Source organism: Pseudonaja textilis, chromosome 4 (genome assembly GCF_049901715.1).
Source record: "Pseudonaja textilis isolate UNSWEBS1 chromosome 4, rPseTex1.2, whole genome shotgun sequence".
In the NCBI taxonomy this organism is placed as follows: Eukaryota; Metazoa; Chordata; class Lepidosauria; order Squamata; family Elapidae; genus Pseudonaja; species Pseudonaja textilis.
In genome coordinates, this window is record NC_141993.1 from 40,334,394 (window position 1) to 40,358,625 (window position 24,232).

Genomic DNA, 24,232 nt, shown 5'->3' on the forward strand with positions numbered 1-24,232 from the left:
GCAAACGGGAAAGGCAGAGGGACGCGCTCAGTAGCACCCCCCGCCCCCCCCAAAAAAAGAGCGAAAGGGAGGCGCCTTCCCGTAAAAAGCGCTCGCTTGCTGGGAAGGGTCTACACAAGGACGAGGGTCGAGGACCACCAGGCGAGACGGTCCTGAGCGCGAACCAATTTCTCCCAACCCAACGGCTCCTTTGGCTTATGACTAAAGCTTCATTGAGATTTATTTATTTATTTATTTATATTTATTTATTTTTGTCAATTGCTTACAAGATAATAGGCATAAGTAAAATCTCTGCGTGTCTCTCTCCCCCTCCCCCCCCCTCTGATTTATAACATCGCCTCTCCTCCCCAGGCCGATTGACACCAAAGCTCCCGCTCGCGAACGATCGCGGCTTCTTGCTTCTTTTGATGGCGACTGGGTGAAACCTAACCGAGCGGAGGAAAACAAAAAACAAAACAACTTTTGCGGGGACGGGGAGCGAGAGCTGTCGCCTCGGGACTTGACTCCCGGAGAAGCAAGGGCGGTTTTGGCTGTGCGCAGGAGCTGCACCTGCCCGAGCGCTTTCTCCAGCGGGATCGAGAGCCGACCGGCCGTTGCGCGTGGCTCTCCTTCCAAGAGAGGGGGCGGCTGGAGCGCGTCGAGAACGCCGGCGGCGCTACAGAAAAAAAAGCCTTTGGGCTTCGGAAGCTTCGCTGGGGCCGGCCGCTTTTCTGGTGCTTTTCCCCGAGAAACCGAGCTCGGACCCGGCTACTTGGGCGCAGATCCGGAAAGGCTGCAGGTTTGGGGAGGTGGAAAAAGTCCCTCCTTGGGCTAACCCGGCGGCGGCTTGTCGGACGGCAGCTGGACTGGGAAACCAACCTCTGGATCCCTCTTCCTTTCCCCCCTTTCCCTCCGCTTTCTTGGAGTTCCTGCTGGGGGAGACGTTGCCCTCCCCTCCCCCACGAAAAAGGCTACAGCTCCGAATTGCGCTGCCGCGCTTGAAGTGGGAAAGGCTCGCTCTTGTTCTCGCTCGGCTTTTATTGAGAAATCGACCCTTCTGTTTTCCGGGATCCTGGGATGTAAGCTCCTCCGTGTGAGAAAATCTTCGCCTTTCGCTTCGCCTCCCCCCTCCTTTTGCAGAACAGCTGCTCTTGCTTTTACTCCCGGTGGACGGAAGAGAGAGAGAGGGGGGGGGAGAGGGAGAGGAGAGGAGAGAAGAGGGTGGGGATTTCTTTCTTTCTTTTTTTTTCCTCCCCCTCTCCCTTGTAAATTCAATGGATATGAACTTGGTGGCTTTGGAACCTTGTTGGTTTGGAATATCTTAGGTGCTGAGATCGCCTTCTGGAGTGACGGAAGCAACTTCTTCATCGGAGAGAAGGATTTGTCGAGGAGCAAGATGACTCTGGCTACCTTTTACATTGTGTTGCCCTTAATGGGTAAGTGCCCGGTGCGTTAGATCTTTGGCATGTGGACTCTGTACAATCTTTCTTGGCTTTGTGAGCTCCAAGCAGTAGCTGATTGCCGACTGATTGTCTTTGAAAGACCCCGGTGGTCTGTCCATTTTAGACCAAGGTTTGCAACGCGGAGAATGGATTTTTTACACTGTAATTCAATGCCTGCTTACTTGGCTGTAGGTCTCGTTGGGATTTAGTTGAGCTTACTTCTGAGTAGAACTTACACAGGGTGGTGCTGTTTGCAAGAGATATGCTGCCTTTTGATTTTAAACTGGAAGTAAGTTGGAAGGAAAACTTTCCAGTAAATTCATCTTTATTGAAGAAAGTGAGAGGGTTGCATTATAAAATGTATAGTTTCATCCTGCCTATTCTGAGTTGTGGCAGTAAAAAGAGTTGTACCTCAAGTCTACTGTGGCTTGCAAATACTGTAGCTATGGGGTGTGTTGGAGTGCACATAGGCCAGTTTGTTTGTTTTTATTGGAAAGGAAATAAACAACTAAAAGATGACCATATTGATTATATCAAGAACTCTGGCGGGAAGAGGAATGTGAAAATCTGGTTGTTTTTAAATCTTTCCAATGGAAGAGATGGAAGCCTAGCTTTTTAAAAAAAGAAGCTGAAGTTTGAAAGATTCCTGCATGTTTAAGAATATTGCTCTCATTTGACCTTTTTCCTGATTGAAGTTAAAATCACAATACTGTCTTTGTGCAAATGAGCATTTAACTTCCTAATGCTGTTGTTAGAGCATGAAGGGGAAGATTCTGTACTTTGAAAGTTAACCTCCATAAATAAAGCCCCCCCCACCCCCCCAAAAAGAAACTTGGGAGGGGGAAATGGCTGTAAAATGGGGGTAATAGACAAGCTGACTATTTTACACAGCTGGTGGACTGATGTGGCAATGACTTTTTAAAAAACATTCAATTTTAAAGAATTTCCTGAAGAGGGAGAGTCATTATTAGCCTTCAGTTTGCCAAATTCTCTTTGGTGTAGTTGCTATCCTGAGAAACGCAACCAAAACCAAGCTCTCCCTGCCTCTCTTCCCCGCCACCCCCACCTCCTTTGCTTCCCTGCAACTATTGTAGTTTTGTGTATGTTCTCTTGGACTGACCTCTCAGAGGTTGACAGGTTCTCTTTTGCTCTCTTTGAATGCAGAAGTGCTCTTCTCGGCTGAAGTGAGTGGGCTGCTTGGAGGAGACCATCTGGATTGTGTGAAAGCCAGCGACCAGTGTCTCAGGGAGCAGAGCTGCAGCACTAAATACAGGACACTGAGGCAGTGTGTAGCTGGCAAAGAGAGCAACTTCAGCCGGGCAGCAGGCCTGGAAGCAAAGGACGAGTGCAAAAGCGCCATGGAGGCACTCAAGCAGAAATCCCTCTATAATTGCCGCTGCAAAAGAGGCATGAAAAGGGAGAAAAACTGTCTGCGTATTTACTGGAGCATGTACCAAAGCTTACAGGGTACGTGGTTGTCATACACAACATCTTTCCCTGCCTCCTTCCTTCCCCAGTGCTAGAAAGGAATGCCCTCTGTCATGCACACACACCCCAGGTCCTCCATCAGCTGACCTTGTAATTTTCTTTGTGCTCTTTGGCTGCAGAGGGAAGGACCACTGATGCCACCCAGCCAGAGCAGCTGTTGTTGGTGTGGTTTCCTATTGTTGAAAACTGAAAAGATTTCCCACAGAAGGGACTCCTCTGACCTTTGTAAACTAAAGTCAAAAGGGGAGTACAGATCTACAAAGCGCTTGAATTAGGAACTACCCCTCTCAGCAAAGACCCTCAGCCATTGTTAATGAAATATAAAGTCGGGAGATTATACAGGCAAATTTTTCACCTGTGAGGTCAGATTGAAGTCACATCTGCCCTAGCCAACCTACCCAAGACATATCTTAACAGCAGCATCCTTTTCTGTAGTGTGTGAGTAGATGAATTGTGGGAAAAGCTTCCTTAATAATATGCTGACATCAAGCCAATGAAAAAATTAAAGTCCTTGTTTCCTGAGGCAATAGGGATCACCAGAATATGGCTCTTATTGAGAATTTAAAGTTCAGCTATGCTATTCTTGTTATTCTATGTCTTACAAGAATGTCTCTTTATATCTGTGGGGTTTAGCTCAATCAATATTTCAGTTGCTTCTAAACAAAATAGTTTAACTTTGCATTATTGACTATAGCTTTCTACTCATCCAAGTATCTTTTTTATTATAAACACATTTTTATTTCTTATATTTATGCTTTATCTATTAGAATCTAAGGGCAGTGGTTTTGGGCTTATGTGATAAGATAGGCTGAGAAAAAACTAGTAGCCAAGCCTAAGGTCTCCATTGCTTCTAGTAAAATGGTGGAATTTTTGTCCCAGGTTGAAGAACGCTATATCTCACGTTTTAAACAGATGGGTTTTTCCCACAGAATTCTGTCAAAACCCGTGCATTTCTCAGAGAATGTCAAATGTAAGATTTTTTTTTTTGAGGAAGAAATTACTGTGATTTTCATAGAAGTATGGATGACTTTTTTCCCATTAGTTTTCTGGCACCCTCTAAACTAAGAAAAATACTTGTTGCACATGCATCAATGCAGTTAGATGTAGATCTAAATCTATTTGGTTTACAAGATAAGTTGACAGCAAAGTACTTTTTTCTCTTAACATCTTTAGAAAATGGTTATTATAAACATACCCCTTCCCGTTTTTTAAAATGTTTTTGACTTTTCTTAGTATTATTTATTTGATTTCTGTACCACCTTTTATTTGGAAGTAAGTACAAAGTACTTATAAAATATAATAATGATTGAACTTCATAGTGATGAGTCCTTGAAGTTTGTTTCCCTATCTTTAACAGCTACAGATATGAAAGAGAAAGATTAAAATTCCTTCAATTGAAGTTTCTATAGGATTGTTACCAAAGAAAAAGAGTTGAAGAAGATGGGTGGATGGGAGGCCAAATAAAAGTTGAAAGTAGTAATAATTGATTTCATTATTGTGTTTGTTGTTGGGAATAGTTTGGAGATCCTAGGAGTGTTGAAGTTTAGAAAATATTTTTGAAAACATTTTAAATTGTTTTTAGGAAATGATTTGCTTGAAGAATCACCTTACGAACCAGTGAACAGCAGGTTAATGGACATATTCAGGCTAGCACCAATTGTATCAGGTAAATGGCTTATGTTTCTTCTACAGAACTGTAGAATGGTCAGAACTGAGCATTTTAAATGAAGGATGTATTTGCTATGATTTTATAGCTTTAATAAGTCTAGTTCTGTAGTTGGACTGAAAAAGTTATAATCAAGACTGCAAAGAAAATGTAACAGTCTATTATTATTAATCCTGCAATTTGATCTTATGCAAGTTTAATCAAAAGCAAAGCCCATTTTATAGGATGTGGCTTAGGCAAATTAAGTTTAGGCCAAAGCTGTAGTGTAAACCCTCTTGGCTTCTGGTCATTGTATTATTATTGTTCCCTATTGTTTTTGCTTTTATAAGACTTGCAGCAAAACATAAGGGTTCTAACATAAATTTATTGGTCTGATAACAATGCTTGATTATTTAAAAACCGATAACCTAAATGAGTGCATATTCCTGTTCAATTACTGTAATATGAAGTGATTACTCAGATGAGTGAAACTAAAAGTACAGCCCAACAATAGCAAGAAACAGCCTATGACATCAATCCAGCTGACAAGTCATAATGTTTTCTGTGAAAGCAGCCTATACATTCATTTGTGACTCAACTGATGTGGTTGCTTATGTGGGAAAAAGTCCTATGTCAGCTGTATTTATGAGAAAAGATGATCTGTGTTCTATTGTTCTTAAATGACATTGTAGTATAAGTGAACTGCAAGACTCATCTAAAAATGCTTTCGATTATGTTCCAGCTCTTTTGCATTGTCTGTGTACCTTCAAAAGGAAAATTTTAAAAGGAGGTGGGGAGTGAGAAACTAAGTATACCTGTAGGTGGCAATCTGATCTTCTGCCTTTAAAATGTACAACACAAGATATTGTTGCTAGTGTAACTGGTTCCGATTTCTTTCATTGACATCAGGCTAAATAAGATGATTCTGTTTCATGTTTAAATGAAGAGGAAATAAGTGGGGAGTTTTTTAAAATACTTAAATGGAAAAATATTTTCTTATTAATTTTTTTTCTTGTGGAGTTAGAAATAAATTTTTGTGGAGTTCATTGAGGTTTACTCCCATACTAGACTTGTTCTTTTGTTCTTTTATTCATTTTGCTTTCATCATTCTGCCACAATTTGTGGACAGTCCACACAATTTGTGGACAATTGGACAATTTGTGTTATTCCAGCGCAAAGTGAAACTGGACCTTATTTGGGCTTCCATATTTAAATGGCATAGATATTTAAAACCTCAGCTTAAATCCAATCAAGGAATGCATGGCATCTTCAAAATCTTGTTTTGTAATTAACTATAACTAGTATATCAGCCAAGCTTGCATGTTTGCACTTTAAACTCGGCTCCTTGGTGAAAAACAGGAGCACCAGCATGCCAGGATAAGTGGCCTGGAGAAGAAATTGTTTTTTTGAAGGCTTTCCAAATAAGTACTATTACTATTTCATCTGAATTGGCTGATGCAAACTTTGCAGCTAAGCTTTTAATGTTCCTTTAAAATCAACTTGAAATCATTTTTTTATCTGCCTTTCAGAGCTAACTTGATTGAATGTAAGCTTTTCTGGCTCAATTGTGATTTCTTCTTTCCTGTATGTTGCTTTCTTTGTTTTGCCATCACTTCAGTTGTTAGTTGTTAGATCTTGTTAAATCTCATAACTTCCTAACCTGCATGATCTATTCATGCAGCTGGAAATATTGTATGTTCTTCTCCTGGTATTCCCATGTATTCAGCAGTAGGATTAGTTCTCAAAAGTACATAGAAGTTTCTTTAATTTAGACAATACTGTGAATATTAATCATTATTCTAATGCACTGAAAGTATTGAACAGCAACAGTTGTCTCCTAATTAAATTCTTACTGTGTTAATTTATTGATCTGCTGTACTCCCCTGTTTCAAGCTCACTGGGTATATAACCAGAAAGATTACTGTGTTTGAAATGTTGGCTTTTTACTAATTTGATTGGTAAACTTGCTTAAGGCAGCAGGGTTTCTATCTGCTTATTTATTTATTTTATTTATTTTATTTATTTGTCAATTGTTTACGAGATAAGTAAAAGTGTATACATAATTATGAATACATGAAATGAGTACATATAAGAAAAATAAAAGAAAAATAAAAGAAACAATAGGACAGGGACGGTAGGCACGTTGGTGCGCTTATGCACGCCCCCTACAGACCTCTTAGGAAAGGGTGAGGTCAATAGTAGACAGTCTAAGGTTAAAGTTTTTGGGGTTTGGGAAGAAACTACAGAGTCGGGTAGAGTATTCCAGACATTGACCACTCTGTTGCTAAAGTCGTATTTCCTGCAGTCAAGCTTGGTGCGGTTAACCTTGAGTTTGTATCTGTTGTGTGTTCTTGTGTTGTTATGGTTGAAGCTGAAGTATTCATTGACAGGTAGGACATTGCAATGTATGATTTTATATACCATGCTTAAATCAGACCGAAGACGGCGTAAATTCAAGGTTTTCTAGTTCTAGAATTTCAAGTCTGGTGGCATAAGGTATTCTACAACGAGTAGAGGAGTGGAGAACTCTTCTTGTGAAATATTTCTGGACTTTCTCAATTGTGCTAATATCAGATACGTAATGTGGGTTCCAGACTGATGAGCTGTATTCGAGTATTGGTCTAGCAAATGTTTTGTATGCTCTAGTTAGTAGTGTGATATTACCAGAGAAAAAGCTACGTAAGATTAGGTTAACAACTCTTAATGCCTTTTTGGCTATGTAGTTGCAGTGGGCACTAGCACTTAGATCATTAGAGGTGAGTATTCCAAGGTCCTTTACAGAGCTTGGATCATCAACAAGATCTTGACTATTCAGCTTGTATTTTATTTTCGGATTTTTTTGCCAATATGTAAGACAGAGCATTTATTTGTTGAGATTTGAAGTTGCCATTTGTTTGACCATTCTGATACACAGTCAAGATCTTCTTGAAGGGTAGCAGTATTGTCTGTGGTATTGAACAGCTTTACATCATCAGCGAAAAGAACGCAGTTGCTCTTAATATGATCACAGAGGTCATTTATGTAGAGTATGAAGAGAGTTGGTCCTAGAACACTGCCTTGGGGACACCACTATTGACAGGTACAGAATTTGATAGGACACTCCCAATTTTGACCATTTGTTGTCTGTTTGACAGGAATGCTTCTATCCAGTTATGCAGTTGTCCAGAGATACCATAGGATTTTATTTTTAGTAGTAGTTTGTCATGTACCACTGAATCAAAGGCTTTACAGAAGTCTATGTAGATTGCATCTATTGTTTTGCCCTGATCAAGTTGTGTAGTCCATATGTTTTTGCAGTGTAAGAGTTGCAGATTACAGGATAGCTTTTTTCTGAAACCAAATTGTTTATTGGAGAGTAGGTTGTTTGTCTCTAAGTGGAGGATGATGGATTGGTTAATAATTGATTCCATGACTTTACAGGTGACGCAGCATAAGGAGATTGGTCTGTAATTTTCAACTAGGCAAGGGTCTCCCTTTTTGAAGATGGGGATGACTGTGGCTTGTGACCATAGGTTAGGCAAGGAACTGGTCCTGAAAGATTTTTCAAAGATTATGCTTAGAGGTTCGGCTATGGTAGTGGATAACTTTTTTAAGAGATAGGCACATATTCCATCCGGTCCAATAGATAGGGATGGTTTTAGATTGCGTAGTGCTTTTTCAACATTGTCTTCTGTAAAATCGATATGTATTAGATCACTGTAGTTATCTGTGGTTCGGCTAGGAAATGCTGGGCATGATCCATTGCTGTTTACAAATACTGAGCCAAAAAATGTGTTAAAGATGTTGGCTTTAATGGTGTATCGTTGCAGTCTTTACCATTAGGTCCTATCAGGGTGGAATGGACCTTGAATCTTTTAGTTTGTTGTTTACAAAATTGTAAAAAGCATTGGTGGAATTGGTGCTTAGAAGGTTTTCCTCTTGTTTAATATGATAATTGGTGCATTCGGTCTTTATTTGGTGGCATAAATTTTTGTATCGGCTTTTGAAATTGGCAACGTGACCAGATTTGTTTTTCCGCCAGAGTGATCTTTTTGGATTGAAGTTTCCTTATTGTTATGGGCAATCTGTTTTTTTGTTTTGTTTTGGGAGTAGTTGTTGGTACATATAGTTTGATGACTCTTTTGACTTCAAGTAAAAATATGTTGTAATGGTCTTCAACAGTATTGCATCCATTGAATAGAGATTGCCAATCAAGGGATGAGAGATCGTTGTTTATAAGATCATAGTTGCCTTTTTGAAATTATAATTGGGGATCACATCATTGTGGTGGTTTTTGTGTGGACGTATGTTGAGACAAAAGTCAATCATATTGTGGTCACTGCTGGAAAAGGGTTCTTTAGTTTGTATTCCGTAAATTAAATTCAAACTATTGCAGAAGATGAGATCGAGGCAGTTGTTTAGTCTAGTGTTGTTGGATACTAACTGTTCCAGTCCCAGATTTGTAACAGCATTGTAAAAGGTTGCATGTATGGTTTCAGTTGTACATTCATTTAGGGTCCAGTCAATATGAGGCAGATTGAAATCACCAAGAAAGATAAAGGGTATGGGCAGGATGCTGCCCATGTTAGTAGTGTATTTAGCTTGTTTACATGTTCGATGTCATAATCAGGTGCTCTGTAACATAGTAAGAATCGAATTGTGATATTTAAGGATAGTTCACAGATAATGGTCTCAGGAAGAGCAAGCTCCTGGGTAACTTGGATATTTTTAGATGTAAGGACTTTTTGTAGAAGATAGCAACACCACCTCCTCTACGAATTTCACGATCTGATCGGTAAACATGATAGTCTCTTACTGTGGTAATGGAGTCGGGGAGAGATGCATTGAGCCATGTTTCACAGACACATATAATGTCGAATTTAGCCATATTTAGTAGGAGGAAAATTCAGGTATTTTATTTACAAGGCTTCTTGCATTGAGTAGCTTGCATTTAAGGCCAGCAGTAGTTGGAGTTGAGGTAGTTAGGGCGTGCGTGCCTAGTCTTGGGTGATGGTGGATTGGTTGAGGTAGGGTTGTGGTTGAAGGTTAAAGCTGAGTTGCGGGATGTGTGACTTACTTTTGATACAGTCAGCATGGTAGTCAATGTACAGGTCCTTCTCCCCATTGTCGAGGCGTTTTTGAGTTCAGTGCGGAGTACACGGGAGCGGGCACGGTTGCTGTATGGTTAGGTCAGGGCGACAACGGAGGTTCTTATGGTTGGTGTTGGTTTTGGCGAGTGAATTTATAGTGTAAATGAATTTGCGTTTGCTTGATTCATTTTTGCAAATGACCCTGCAGAAGCGTGGGGTCACAGAGCCGTCACTGTTTTTGAGCTCTCGGCCAATGCGGGAAATGTCAAGTATTTCATCAGGGGAGATGGTTGATGCTTGATAATCACTGATGATGTTTCGGACAGTTGTGATGTCATCATTATCATTGATGCCCTCTAGACCAAATAAGATGGCGTTTGGACGTTTCCGTTCACGCTCAACAGCCTCTCTGATGAGGATTGGGATATCAATATTTGTCTGGGTTATGTTTTTTGTGGATTGGGTTGTGGATTGGGTTGTGGTTGTTGAGTAGAGATGTGGTTTGTAGCTATTGGGTGTTCAGGTTTTTGCATTGTGTCTTTTTTTTTGAGGTTGGATAATCTTTCTATTAAGGCGTCCAGGGATGCTACTTTGGTGTCAAGGGATGTTAATCGTGTTTCAATGGTATCGACTCTTTCCAACAGATCCAGTATGGGTCTGCATGAATTGCAGAGAAATGGAAACTCATTGGATGATTTTAGGTATTGAATCAATTGCTTGGGTAATCCCAAGCAGTCATGATGAGCGTATTTGTTACACAGAGAACATTTGATGGAGTTTTCATTATCCTTTAGAGTTTTGTAGCATTTAAGGCATGTGCAGGAGTCTTGTGGTTCATTGTTGGGGATTAAATTCTCTTTGGTTGTGGTTTGGCATTGGATTTTTTTCTTGGCATGGTAGGTTTGTTAAGATAGTACGTTGATTGAATTAATTAATGGAACAATTTTGGGTAATCAATATAGCCAATATCACACCAATCAATCAATTGCAGTAATCTCTCTAGTCAGATAATTTCCTAAGCAACAATCAACCTAATCAATTAATTACACTAACTACTAATCAATTAATTACACTAATCATTAGTCGCACTGTTCAATTAAATTCACTAAATCACTGATTTTACTAATCAATTAAATTACATGAATCTTGATCTTTAAAACTAGTCAATAATCACACTCTTTGCACTAAACACTCTAATCACAATAATCAATTAATACAATAAATCAATTAAACCATTAATAAAATATTTTATAGAAATTGATTATCTAATCATTGATGTAGATGATGAGGTAGAAAAGTTGTAAGTTTTGAGGTAATGAATTAATGGGTGTTTGATTAAAGTAATGAGGTAGTATTGAGAGTCTTTAAGGAAAGGGTTGTTTGTTTTTCTAGCAGCTGTGATAGACTGGGTAAGAGGAATTTATTGCTCTGAATGCTGCTGTTATTGCTCTGTAAACAAAAGGCTGTAACAGGATGTTCAAAGCAAGCTGGGTTTTTGAAAGAGAGCAAAACTCTCTGAATTAAAACACTTTAACTACAATCAGTGTGTCTCTGAATAAGATTGTTTTGTAATAGTTTTCTTCAAGTTGAATAGTACTAAAAAAAATAATAATAAAAAAAATAAAATAGAGTCCAGAAATTTGGGTTAACTAATCCAATCTGTCCTTTACTTTTAAAGTTACTTCTAGTTGCAATACCTTTTTTTTACTAAATCTGACAGTCACTCCAGATCATTAATCACAGTTATTTTCCTCCTTTGAGTCCCACTTTCCGAGGAAAATTCCACTGTAGAAATTTAAGTGCTTCTAACCAAGACTAAGCACGCTGTTACAAGATCTTTCCTTTCTTTTCACTTCTGTCTTAGCTGACTTGCTGATTTTGATTTAGCTATGCAGGCAATTCTCCTTTTAGTTCGGATGGAGGGGTTTTCTTTGTGTCAGTCAAGGAGCCTGTTCTCTCCTCTCAACAACCGAAGCCTTCCTCTGCCGTCCAGGGTAACTTTTGGCTCCTAAGAGCCTCGGGGCTTTCTCCTCCCTCCTTGTTTCTCCCTGCCAGCTGTCCGATGTGGCTCCGGGGAAACTGTGGGGGAAATTAATGGAAACGCGTTGTCTGGCGTGGAAGATACTTCTATTAGCTGTGTGAGGGATTTAAATGAAGGTACGTTGTTTGCATTCCTCGGGCTCCAAGTGATCCAGTTCAAGAGCTCCACCAGTGTGGTTAATAGGCTCGATGGAAGAGCTTCACTTCTCTGGGGAGGGAGAGGAGGACTCCGGATCAATTAGCAGGAGCTATGCTAGTATTATTTGGGCTCCACGGCTTCAGAATCCAGCGTTTTTGGGCTTGTTTTTTTGGGATCAGGTTTACTCACGGTTACTGGTGCAAGCAGCAGCTTTAAAAGTGATTTCTGGTTCAGGTGGTGGCTTTATAGGGAGATAGTGCTCCAGGAGTGAGAGCTTCACCTTCCTAGTTGGGCGCCGCCATCTTCTTCCAAATCTGGTCAATGGTTACCTTGCATATTAAATATACTCAAGACAGTGTTTTCCCTTGTCAGAGTTATATATGAACATAACTGAGGTCAGATATTGGTCTGTTTTATATGACCACAATTTTGTGTGACTCCCATATGGCTTTCTTTACACAGTGAGACCAAGCTTCTGAATAATTTATTAGATGCAAGTTGGAAAATCTCAATAACTCTCTCTGGGTATTTTGTAAAAGAAATAGTGAGGTGAAAAGTAGGCTGGTGAAAAGTAATGGTTCATTTTTGCTTCATGTAATTTTCAATAAGCAACAGGTTATGTCTCCAGAATCACACACAAACACACACACACACACACACAAGAGAGAATGACAGTTTCCATATTTGCATAATTTTCTTCTTTTCCTCATTTATTTTCTATGAATTTGTGCTAAGCTAGTGTGGCATACTTATGAGAGTTACTGATCTTTGTTGTTAATGTTTGGAGAGTATCACAACTGACAGTGAAACAAAGCTGTCTTTTTAAGCCAGTTGTATAAAGAATCCCCCCTCCCCAATCCTGTTCAATTGTGTCTGATTCTCAGGTATTGTCTGCTGCAATCTTTTTTTTTTTTTTTGCAAGATGTGTTGGAAGGGGTTTATCATTGCCTTCTCCCTAAGGCTGGTCCAACTCACCCAGCTGGCTTTGTACCTAAGGAAGGGCTAGTGCTCATGGTCTGCTGGTTTTGAGCCTAATACCTTAACCCAGGCGTGTCAAACTCAAAGCCCGGGGGCCAGATCTGGCCCAAGGGGTACTTAGATCTGGTATACAAGACCACCCTGGAAAGAGCAAAAAACCAGCCCACAGTGCCTCTGCCAGAAAAATGGAGCTTAGGAGGGCTGTATGTGGTCTGCCTGAGCTCCATTTTTGCTGGCAGAAGGTTGCAGGAGGCTGTCGCAGCTGAAAACGGAGCTTGGGAGCTTGTTTGCACTGGCAGAGCATTTGGGCCACCACAGGCGCTCCTGACACAAGTGACATCAAGCTGGCCACACCCATCCCGGCCCCAGAGGTTAAACACAACTCTGATGTGGCCCCTGATGACACCCCTGCCTTAACCATTACATCAAGCTGTTTCTCAATGAATCATATCCACTGGGTTTATTATAAAAGTTTTTAATTGAAGCAACTCACCCTAGCAGTATTGATGACTGAATGAGTAGCTCAGTTGTAGAACAAGTGCTTCGGAGAAAGTCTTAGGTTAATTGCCAGCCTACACAGGAAAAGTAGAATTGCTATTGATAAGTGCAAGAAAAGTATCAGCTGTTCAGCCTACTTATAAATGAACTGAAGAAGGATTAAGAAAGTAGGATTATGAAATTTGCATATGACAAAAAGATATGGGGAAAGCAAACACTATAGAAGACAAGATTAAGAAAAGTCTTGACAAGTTTAGAGTAATAAACGGAAACCAACAAGATGAATATTAATAGAGACAATTGGTAAGTCATACCTTTTGGTAGGAAAAATCAAAGGTATGATTGTAAAGTTAGGGTAGGGAACATACTAGGCAAAGTATATGCAACAAGTAATCTGGCTAGGTTGGTGTATTACAAGCTGAATGTCAAGAAGGTGATGTTGCAGAAAAGGAGTTGTGAACTGAGCTTGCATTCACAGATGTAGTGGCAAGAGCAAGATAAAACATTGTTCCTCTATATTTTGTAGTAGTCAGACTATCCCTACAATGCTATGTTCAGTTTTGGGTATTGTGTTTTAAGAAGGACATTGGCAAATTGAAAAATGTCAGACTTTGAAAAAGTCTTACATGTACTAAAGCTGTTCCACCAATTTGTGCACACATAAAATACACACACACACAAAACTTTTCCCAAGTTCTTCCAACAAAATAATCTCAATTAAAAGAGGGATATGTGTTATTCTTTATTGTGGATAATAAGATTTAATTGTACTTACTATGTAACCATGATTGATAGGATATTTGAGAACAAGGGCCATATGTTTTGGTGTTATAAATGTAATCCTTAATTCAGGGGTGGGATTCAAAATTTTTAACAACCAGTTTTGTGGGCATGGCTTAGTTGGTGGGCGTGGCTTGGTGGTCATGTGACTGGGTGGACGTGGCTTGGTCATGTTAATGGCTGGGCGTGGCCAACTCAATATCACTCACATCGAGGCATGCATCTCCTCGGCTGGCCTCTCATGACTGTGGGGATGCTGCAACAGTCATAAGTGTGAAAAATGGTCATAGGTCACTTTTTTTCAGTGCCACTGTAACTTTGAATGGTCACTTCACACCAGCGAAGTACCAGCAAAGGAGGGGAAAAAACCTCCAGAGATGTTCCTGAGACAGGATGTCTAGTCCCGCCAAGAATTTGATAAGGGTTAATGGAGAGACAGTTTCTGTAAGCAACACCAGAATGTTTCATTCCTGCCTTCCTTACAGGATTAGGCCAGTAATTTCTTCTAAGAACTGGTTCTCCAAACTGCTTAGAATGTTAACAACTGGTTCTAGCGAATAGGTGCGAACCTGTAGAATCCCACCCCTGTTTATATTGTAGAAAAGTATCTAGTTATTGTAAAAAAGTGGCCTCATTTGTACAAGCAAGAAGTATTTTGTGGGAGGCTGTTGAAATACTGTACATAGCAGGACTTATCCCATTGTTTGGTGTTCTTTGCATTTTATTACTTTTGGGAACAATAATATTAAAAGAATTTGATAGAGTTGAGATTTGGGGAAATATTTCAGTGCATTCTTAAAAATGCTGCATAATGTTTGTTACCATGTATTTCATATTCATTTTTCAAAACTGTCCAAGTTTCTTTTATGTGACCAGCCTTATGATGTATACTAGTTTCATATAAATAGCTGAAGATTACCCAGAAATTAAGGAAGAATGGGACCCTAGTCTCATATGGCTCCTTACATAATTCCTGCCTCCAGAAGAATCCCTCTAATTCTTTCGGTATGAATGATAGTCCTTTTTCTTTCACCAAAACAGAACAGCATTATGAATATTGTCCATTTATGCTTTTCTCTTCAAAAATCACACCTATAAATTTATCCAGTTCTGTTTGCTGATTCTTCCTATGGTAGTAGTGGGAAGTATGATATGAAATTCATATTTAGAGTAGCCAATTCTTGAACTATATTAGTTTCCAAAATAAATCCTGTGTTAAATGCATACATAGTATTCAGCCAGAGATTCTTATTGATTCCTGATTCTTACTGATCGTGGATATTTTCATCTAGCCGCAATCTAAGTACAACTCAGATTGGCCATACATTTTTCATTTGTTTTGCACTATAACTGCTTTTCTGTGGTATGATCTTGGTACTCTTTCTAGCAGTCTGAAGAAACTGGATAAATTTGTATTGATCTTTCATAGCTGACTATCACTGAGAGTTGTAACAGTTTGGACAAAAAGAATTCAGATGTTTTTTTTGCTTTGCCACATATTTGCCAGATTTCCCATTGTTTGGAAGGAGAGAGACGGTGCCTTTAAATCCTTCTCCTCCACTAGCTCTTTTCTGAAGTAACAACTTCTGAATATTTCCAGTGAATGAAAGCAAGAACATGTAAGAGTGCCCAGCAAGGCTTCCAATTACAAATGAGTATGCTAGAAAGTTTGAACAACTTAAACTATATAGCTTTGATCATTATCTTAACACATTCTGTTTGATTCAACTGAGGAATGATATTTGTACAAAAGCATATGCATGCTAGTATTCCTTCTGCTAAACCAGATCTTGTAGGTATTACAGAGAGATTTGACATTGAATTCTTTTCAAGATCTAACAAATGGTCATTTAATTCAAACAATCCAGTACAGCTCTCTTGAGATATTTATCTGATTCTAAATTGCACACAAATCATTCCTATTTGGGCAAATTGCATGCAGAACGTATATATTTAGGTGAGTATCATACAAAATTCAAACAGAACATAAATATATTTGTACAAACTACAGGTAGTTCTTGACTTACAACAGATCGCTTACTGATTGTTCAAAGTTACACAAGACTCTCCAAAAGTTATTTCTGACCTGGTTTCAAAGTTATGACCACTCTTAACACCCTGCAGTCATTCACTCTTATTCCGGACTGCAGGGATGCTGCAATGCTCACCCACCCATCCCGCTGGGCCCCTGCAGTGACTCATCTACCCAATGGAGATCAGGTGGGTTTAATGTCATGCATAGAGGTGGAGCTTCTGAGCCTCCAATTTCCTTTCCACCCAACAATCAAAGGAGATTGGGGCAGATGGAGTTTGCAAGCCCCAGCATAGAAGGGGAGATCCTATCCAAGGATTTGCAGAACACAAGCCTGCTCAAGCAATAGGTCAATGGCAATTGCTATGGCCAACTTGCCATGGCCAACTCTCTGCACAACAACTTGCCACGGCCATCTTGCCACAGGACAACTCACTGCAGGGCAAGAGTTAACACTAATAGCAAGGAAATGGAACTTGGAGTAGCAAAGAACCTGGAATCATTGCTATTGAAAGAAGTCATTAACACAACAATTTCTGTTATTCACTTGCTATTAAGCACTTCAGTTCTATAGCTGAATGAATGAAAAGCAATTTTTGCAATTGCTTATTGTTATTGTCCTGTATAGACTGTTTTTCCAGAAAAACTGCAACATGAAAGATAGGCACCCTCCATCCAGTTCAATTCAGTGGTGGGATTCAACCAGTGTTACTACCGGTTCAGTAACTATGCTTTGCGCGTATGTGCACCAGACGTGTGTGTAAAAAAACCTTTAGCGGTGCCGCCTGGACAGCTGAAATGCTCTGCACGCAGGTGTGCAGTATTTGGAAAGACTCTTTTTTTCCTGCTTTTTCAAAATCAGCTGTGCCGCACAAAGCAGCTGAAGTTGAAAAAACAGGAAATAAAGGACAGAAAAGAGCCCAGGCAGGTGGGTGGGCCAAACAGCAGCAAACACAGAACCGGTTCGGTGTCTGCTGCTCTTCAGAGCTACCGGTTCTATAGAGCTGGGCAGAACTGGTAGCATCCCACCCCTGCCTGGTTCAATTCTATCCATCCTGGAATCACAAGGTGGGGTGGGGTGATGATTTGTTGGTAAACAGAATCTTTCTAATGGCAAACTGCACAAACAATTGGAGTCTCCTTAAAAATGAAGGCTCTTTGATCTTTAATATCCACCTGTCCACCTACTGCGCCTTCTTCTTTTTCAATCTCCATTTGTTCCTCTTGAAATTCAATTAATGAAACCTGGCCAACCATGGCCAACCATGGCCATCTTCCCACAGGACAACTTGCTGCGGGACAAGAGTTACACTAATAGCAAAGACATGGTAGAATAGAATCATTAAGGATGCAAAAAAGGAAGGACAGGATGAAATGTGAATGGCAAAAGTTTAAATAATATTTATTTATTTTAAATAATTAAACAGAATTGTTAAATTGTCCTGCAGTGAGTTGTCCCATGGTTAATTTGCCGTGGCAAGTTGTTCTGCAGTGAATTGTTCATGATGGCTTGGCTGCAGTAAGTTGGCCATGGTGAGTTGGCCACAGCAAATTGGCTGTGGCAAGTTGTCCCATTCCCCAGCAATACCCAACTTACCTTTCTATTGCTTCAATTTCTGAGAGAGGCACCTGGCTTGGTAGGAAAAGTTCCTTACACAACCAGCCTCATGGCAAACTCCTCAGATTTTGCAACAGGTTCTATTCTCGCAATACTGTAAAGGTTTTTTTTTTTTTTTAAAGGAGCTTCTGTTTTTTAAGAAGACTCCAATTGTTTGTGCAATTTGCCACTTACAAAGATTCTGTTTACCAACATCTCATCACCCCGCCCCACTCTGTGATTGCAGGGATTGATGGATTTGAACTAGATAGAGGGTGCTGGTTGGGCAAGATTAATTTTGGATGCAGAAAGCTGAGATCTTGCACAGGAAGGCAATAAAGATTATGTTGGCTGTCACTGCAACAGATCATAAATGTGGCTTTAGTACAGGAGCGGTGTTTCCACATTGCTTTTTTAGCTTTTGGTAATGGCAACTGCAGCAATATGCTTTTGACCTCTGCAGAACCTTTTCTCATGGAAGTCAGGCCCCCACTTTCAAATATTTTTACACAAGTAGCTGCAATAAATATGTAGAAGTACTCATGCTGCTGACATTTCTGACTGCAGCTCCTTATTGTAGAGTAACCAAATATACTTCCAGGCAGAGACTAATTATGAACATTGTGTGTGGAGATCAACAGCTGATGCCTACTTCTGTTTTTTCTTCCCAATCGTATTGCATCCAAGGAAGACTTTTTGCTTGACTGCCTTAGCAGCTTCCTATTTTCACTCTTTCCTGATCTAATTGGGATATTTTATTAGTTTCTTTGTCAGATTTTGTCTCTCAGTCATTCTTTCAAGACTTTGTGATGTCAGGCACTCTCAAGAGACAATTTCTTTTAAAACTTCTCCTTCACTTTGTTGCTGTAATTCCCTCTTCCTGTAATGGAACAAGTGCTCTCATGTAAAATGGCATGCCAAGTCGAAATATCCTTGTGATCAGAGATTATTTACTTCTTTTATTGAGAGCTTGACTAGTTATTATACTAAGGTTTATTTGAAGAATTTTAGTTTACATTCATTTTTGATGGTAAAGAAAATGAATGATGAATGAAAAATAAGTTGATGAAAAGTTCATGCTAGTGTTCTGTGAGAACATGGTCCTTGCAGTTTGGAAATCAAGATCTGTAGTTTTGTGAATCATGTGAACCCAGGGAGCTATGGTTTATGTAGAAATTTGTGGGTAAGCAAACCATGACGTGTTGCCATTGTTATAATAATTATTATAAATATAATTATTATTATTATAGTTGCCATTATAATAAGCTGTGAGATTCATATAACTCCTTTGGGACAGGGACTTCCTTCTTGAAATGGATTAAATGCAATTGGATACTGGAGAAAATGGAACCTGCTGGACTTTGAGAGAAATGCCAGTTCACTCAGCTAGGAAACTGTAATAAAACTCTTAATGTAGAGTTTTACCAAAAAAGAAGTTTAACCAAATTCAAGAATGAATGGCTTCTGTGCATAGAATACCTCACACAGCTAGACAAATACAAAAGCAGTATTGTGGTAATAGGTGCCTTGGATGCAATCCAGCACTTGAACACCATTGGCATTGAGGAAATCACCTTTGCAAAAGGCAGATTTACTTGAAACAGCTTTCATCCTGTGTTGATACCTATAATACTTTCAAACAAAAATATCTGCCTATCCCAAGTTGTTGGGAAGGTCTTGTTAGGTGGATGAAAATGCCAAATTCTTGTAATAGTGTATTATGGTTGAAATAAGTAAATAATAGTTATAATCCCGATGCATAATGCTATGTAGTCAAAAGGGATTATACTGTATGATAGTTTTAACTAGGATGTATAACATAATGGAAAAAAGAGATCTGATATAACCAGGACACAATAGCATTGTATAATTGGAACTGTTATGTATATTGAGGAAAAATGTACAATAGAAATATTTAATTAAAAAAATGCCAAATCAATTCAAACATATGTTGATTATGCAACAAACCATAATAATACAGGTAATCCTTGACTTAACAACCACATTACCCTCATAAGTCATTGGGTTCATAAGCTGAACCAAACAATCAAACTTTTGTGAAATGACTCCAGCTTCCTCAATGGGTGCCAGAAATCAACAGAAAGGTCCCAAATGGTGATCATATGGTCACAGGACACTGAAGGGGTCATTAATGTGAACAGATTGCCCAGTGACTGAATTGTAATCATGTGATCGCAAGATATTGCAACACTCAATTGTAAGTATAACTATAGGTCACTTTTTCCAAGGCTGCCATAACTTTGAATAATTGTTAAATGGTAGTAAGTTGAAGACAGTGGTATTCTACTAGTTTGGCCTGGTTCTGCCAAACCGGTAGCACTGATGAACTTTGGAGCCCAAACCGGTTCTCTCCGACGCTCTATTGTTGGGCCACCTGCCCGCATGCCCGTGCTCCCATACAAATCTTTATGTCCTGCTTTTGAAGCGCAGCTGCTTTGGGTGGCAAGCAGATGCTGCACGACAGCTGCTGAAGTGACAGGGAGAGTCCAGGTTTGCAGAAGGTGAGTCAGAAAGCCTCTGTGCACATGCAAAGTGTGTGCATGCAAGCATGCCCACCAAGCCATGGCCACCGAACCAGCAGTAAAAATATTTGAAATGCACCATGGTTGAGGACTATCTGTAATAAAGCAACTCTACTTGGAATAGCTTACAGCCTGCAATGATACCTTTAACTCCATCAAAAAGCTGCTTAACCAGGTCTTTGGAAGGGATTTGATGGCTGGATAAAATGCCAAATCTAGTCTAAATATCTTGCAGGCTGCGTGATTATCCATTAATGCAGTTCAGACTTTAGTAGTAGCTTCAAAAATCTAAAATTTTTCCTATTATAAAATAATTTAAGTTACTTTGTAACTTTTTACTGATGTTATATTCAACATTAATTGTACAATTTAAGCAACTCCCTTTACATCTCAGAAATAATAATTAACATTGATATGAATTTTCTGTTTTGAAAGGTTTAATTTACTTTAATCATTACAGCATTAATAGCTTTCAGTTCCTGCTGTATAAATATCATTGTACTTGGCTGTATTTATGTTTTATACTATAATAAAATATATTCATATCCCCAACCATCTCTAATATCACTGCAAGCACTCCTTATGTTTTTATCCATTAATAAACTAAACAAATTTAAGGAAAAATTTAAAAACCATTAAATACTATTCTGGATGCTTTCATGAGTCAATAAAGCCATCCTGGACAGCATCTTAACAACAACAGTACATTTACTTTTGTATCTTTAGTACACGGTACAAAGGAAATTAGCACATTCTCTCTGGAATGACTTTCAGTCCTTTGATAAATGATCTTGAGTTTCTAAGCTTTGGAAAACTTTTCCATCTATGAGATGCCCCCATGTATAGGACGCCCTCTCACCTCACTTTTCTTACCAAAAATTAAGAAATCAATATTTTAAGCAACCAGAAGTTTTGATCCTGAGGCTATTTTGCAGAGATAAGGTTTGGCAGTTTCGCAACCGCGGTTCTCTTCTCAGGCCCCCATGTATAAGAAGCTCCTCCATTTTTAGGTAAATATTTTTAAGAAAAAGTATTATCTTATACACAGAAAAATACGGTAAGCCTTTTGGGAGTCAGTGTGCACTTTTGAGAACATGTTGTGGACCTTCAAATGGCTGCTATGAAGAACATGACCAGTCATACACATTTATAAATTGGTGAGATACTTTGTGTAACCTCAGGCTATTCCCTTGCACTTTTCAGTTTACTTGGTGTGTACATTTCCAGGCAAAGCCTTCAGAAGTAGCCATCCGCAACTCTTATTTTCTTTGAATGTATATGAAACTTATGTGAAATCCAAAAACATTCTTGCAAATAAGTATGGTATTAGTGTCTGGTACTTTGCAGCAGGCTATCAACATATTTATTTTTTATTCAAACAGTCTCTTTATTATAAGTCAATTGGTAAGAAACAATCTGGAGATATATCTTTGTAGGCAGACTAAATAGCAGGGGATAAATGATGCAATTCAGAGTGGGAAAAGACATTTTGAATTCAAAGCAGGAAAGTCTACATCTATTTGCGAAGCTGTATAAATCAGAGCTCATAGATAGCCATGTGTTTACAGTTTTATAGAATTTATATTATTCTTGCTATGTAATATTTGCCTTTCTGCCCTTTATATTTTTATTGCACAATTTAAAGTTTAGTTGCCAGAATAATTCTGGTTAAAAAGTTCATAGCATACATCAATTATCGACTATGTGTTGAAAATATTAGAAACAATGTGCTTGTATTTGAAGTGTTTAAAATACATTACCAAAAAGTAATGTATGCAGAAATAAGATATATGTGCTATAATTCAAGTTACTTGAGAAAAACTGTTATTGAATAAAAGCTCCAGAAGAAAGTTCTCAAAAATCTATATAGAATTCTTTAGTCTCTTAATGGTGCAGAAACATTTTCCCCATATAAGCCTGACAGTATTTTTTTTTTACATCAGCATCTTGCTAACATCTTAAAATAAGCAATATGGCAGGATCTGTGCCACTAAAACCCAAGCAATTACTTGGAATCATTGCTATTGAAATAAGTCATTAACACAATTTCTGTTATTTACTTGCCATGAAGCACTTCAGTTCTATAGCTGAATGAATGAAGGCAATTTTTGCAAATGTCAAGTTATTGTCCTGTATAGACTGTTCTTCCAGTAAAACTGCAACATGAAAGATACACAACACAAAAAAAAATGTAATGGCAGAAAATAGTCCATTTGAGGAGCAGAAATGTGAGGAACTGACAGGTTGTTAAGAGAACTGATGATACCAGACAATTTGAGTAGCTAAGATGCATCTCTACCCTCACAATCTACATGAATGCTATTACTAGCTGTTGTCCCAAAGCTCCATTTTTCTATTAGAGTTTTGAGATAGTAGAACTCCCCCTTGTACATGTATAATGTCTAGTGCTGAAGTTTAAGGGCTTCATTAAACATTCACATTTCCTCAAAGTGTTTTTTTTTTCATTACAATAATGGATAAATTCCATTGATCCCACTGCTCTTTCTTGGCATTATGTTTCTCCTGCTCTTCATCCCTTATTTTTTTTCAGTTCTAACATAGGAAATTCCTATGGTTCTTTGGAAGATAAATAACACTATCAAGTTATTCTTTTTGTACTTTGAGTGACATGTCAACTTTCGTACTAACCCTGCCATTCATTAATTGGCTGTTCAGTTTGTATGTAACTTTTCAGTTTGTACTGGTACCTTTTTATCAGCTTGTCCTTGTCCTTTGAGATGAAGGGTAAATGCTCAATTTCCTCTTTAATTTACTTGGAAGTCTCAATTTAGTATCTTCCTGGTTTTTATTTCTTTTGTTGTTGGGTTATAGCACTATCTTCTAATCTTTTCTGTCTTGCCAAAGATCTTGTATTCTCGTGGCATTGTCTTTTTTCAGATTTGTGTCTACTGTAGTGGACTGGATCATTTTTCAGTCAGAACAACTTTGGTACCTTCTTGGGCCTTTTATCCTGCTAGGCTGAACTTGCTTTTGATTCAAATAACGTTTTGACTTTTCTCTTCAATCCTAACAGGCTGTAATTATTTTCTCACTTAATCTCTAGTACTATTCAAGCATTTGTGAAATTTGTACATAGAAGAGTATCAGGAGTCTGTATTGCAGCATGTTTGTTTTCCTTTACCACCTTTCTATGCAAAAGGGAAATCTGAAAGAAAAAAAATGTATCATCTGTTTTAGGTGGTTACTCCATTACCTGAACTAAACTTTTCAGGGATAGTATATTTAAATCTGTACTATACAAGCAAAATGTAATTTTATATTTGTGCTTTTGTATTTTGATAAATGTGTTGATTTTAGGGTTATCTGGATACAACAGGTTGTTGGCAAAAGAAAAACTATGTTTAGAAAGTAACATGCAGTCTATGTAGTTTGTGATGATTGTCAGATACGCAGATATTTCCTTATCTACATGGATGCTTAGGCAAAAATGATGGAACTGGTTGACTATGATGAAAATATCTTCTGTAGATCAACTTCAGAGTGTACTGAGAACTTATTACTTTATATAGAGTTTTGCATATAGTGTCCAGATTGTTTTTTCATTTAGTTTACTGTGACTGTATAAAGTACAGTGATTCTGTAATCTTGATTCAGTTTCTGGAAGTGTCAAGATCATGTGATGGCCTGTTTTCGTGTAGAATTCTTATATAGAATTTATTGTAAAAAGAGACACAGGGCACTTTAGAAATCTAGAGGCACATAAGACACATCTGGGGCAGGACAATCCATTTTGGCATAACAACTACATTATTTATGAAGAATGGTTCAGAATAATAAAAAAAATAGACAAGTTGCATATTGCCCCCTATCTGTTTAACCTTTGCAGCAAATATAGAGAATGGCAAGATTTGAAGACAGAACATTTAGAATCAAAATTAGAGGTCAGAACATTGAAGCATACAGACAGTGTCAATTTGTTAATTGAAACTATGGAATATTAGAAAAATTCATTAGGAAAATAAAAGTGGAAAGTGAAAAATC

The 24,232-nt window shown here is 38.5% G+C and overlaps 1 protein-coding gene across 2 annotated transcripts in view; it reads left to right on the plus strand.

Moving 5' to 3' along the window:
• Positions 1-990: 990 nt before the first annotated feature.
• The window catches only part of GFRA1 (GDNF family receptor alpha 1), a 244,268-nt gene continuing 221,026 nt past the window's right edge, over positions 991-24,232 (plus strand). The window contains exons 1-4 of one of the 2 annotated variants that reach the window (XM_026704964.2): positions 991-1,058; positions 1,305-1,415; positions 2,586-2,888; positions 4,492-4,575. In XM_026704964.2, coding sequence (XP_026560749.1) covers positions 1,376-1,415; positions 2,586-2,888; positions 4,492-4,575 — 427 coding nt within the window. In that variant the 5' untranslated portion in view covers positions 991-1,058; positions 1,305-1,375. Of the gene's footprint in view, positions 1,073-1,304; positions 1,416-2,585; positions 2,889-4,491; positions 4,576-24,232 lie in introns of both variants that reach the window. The other variant, XM_087932663.1, reaches the window with a different exon arrangement.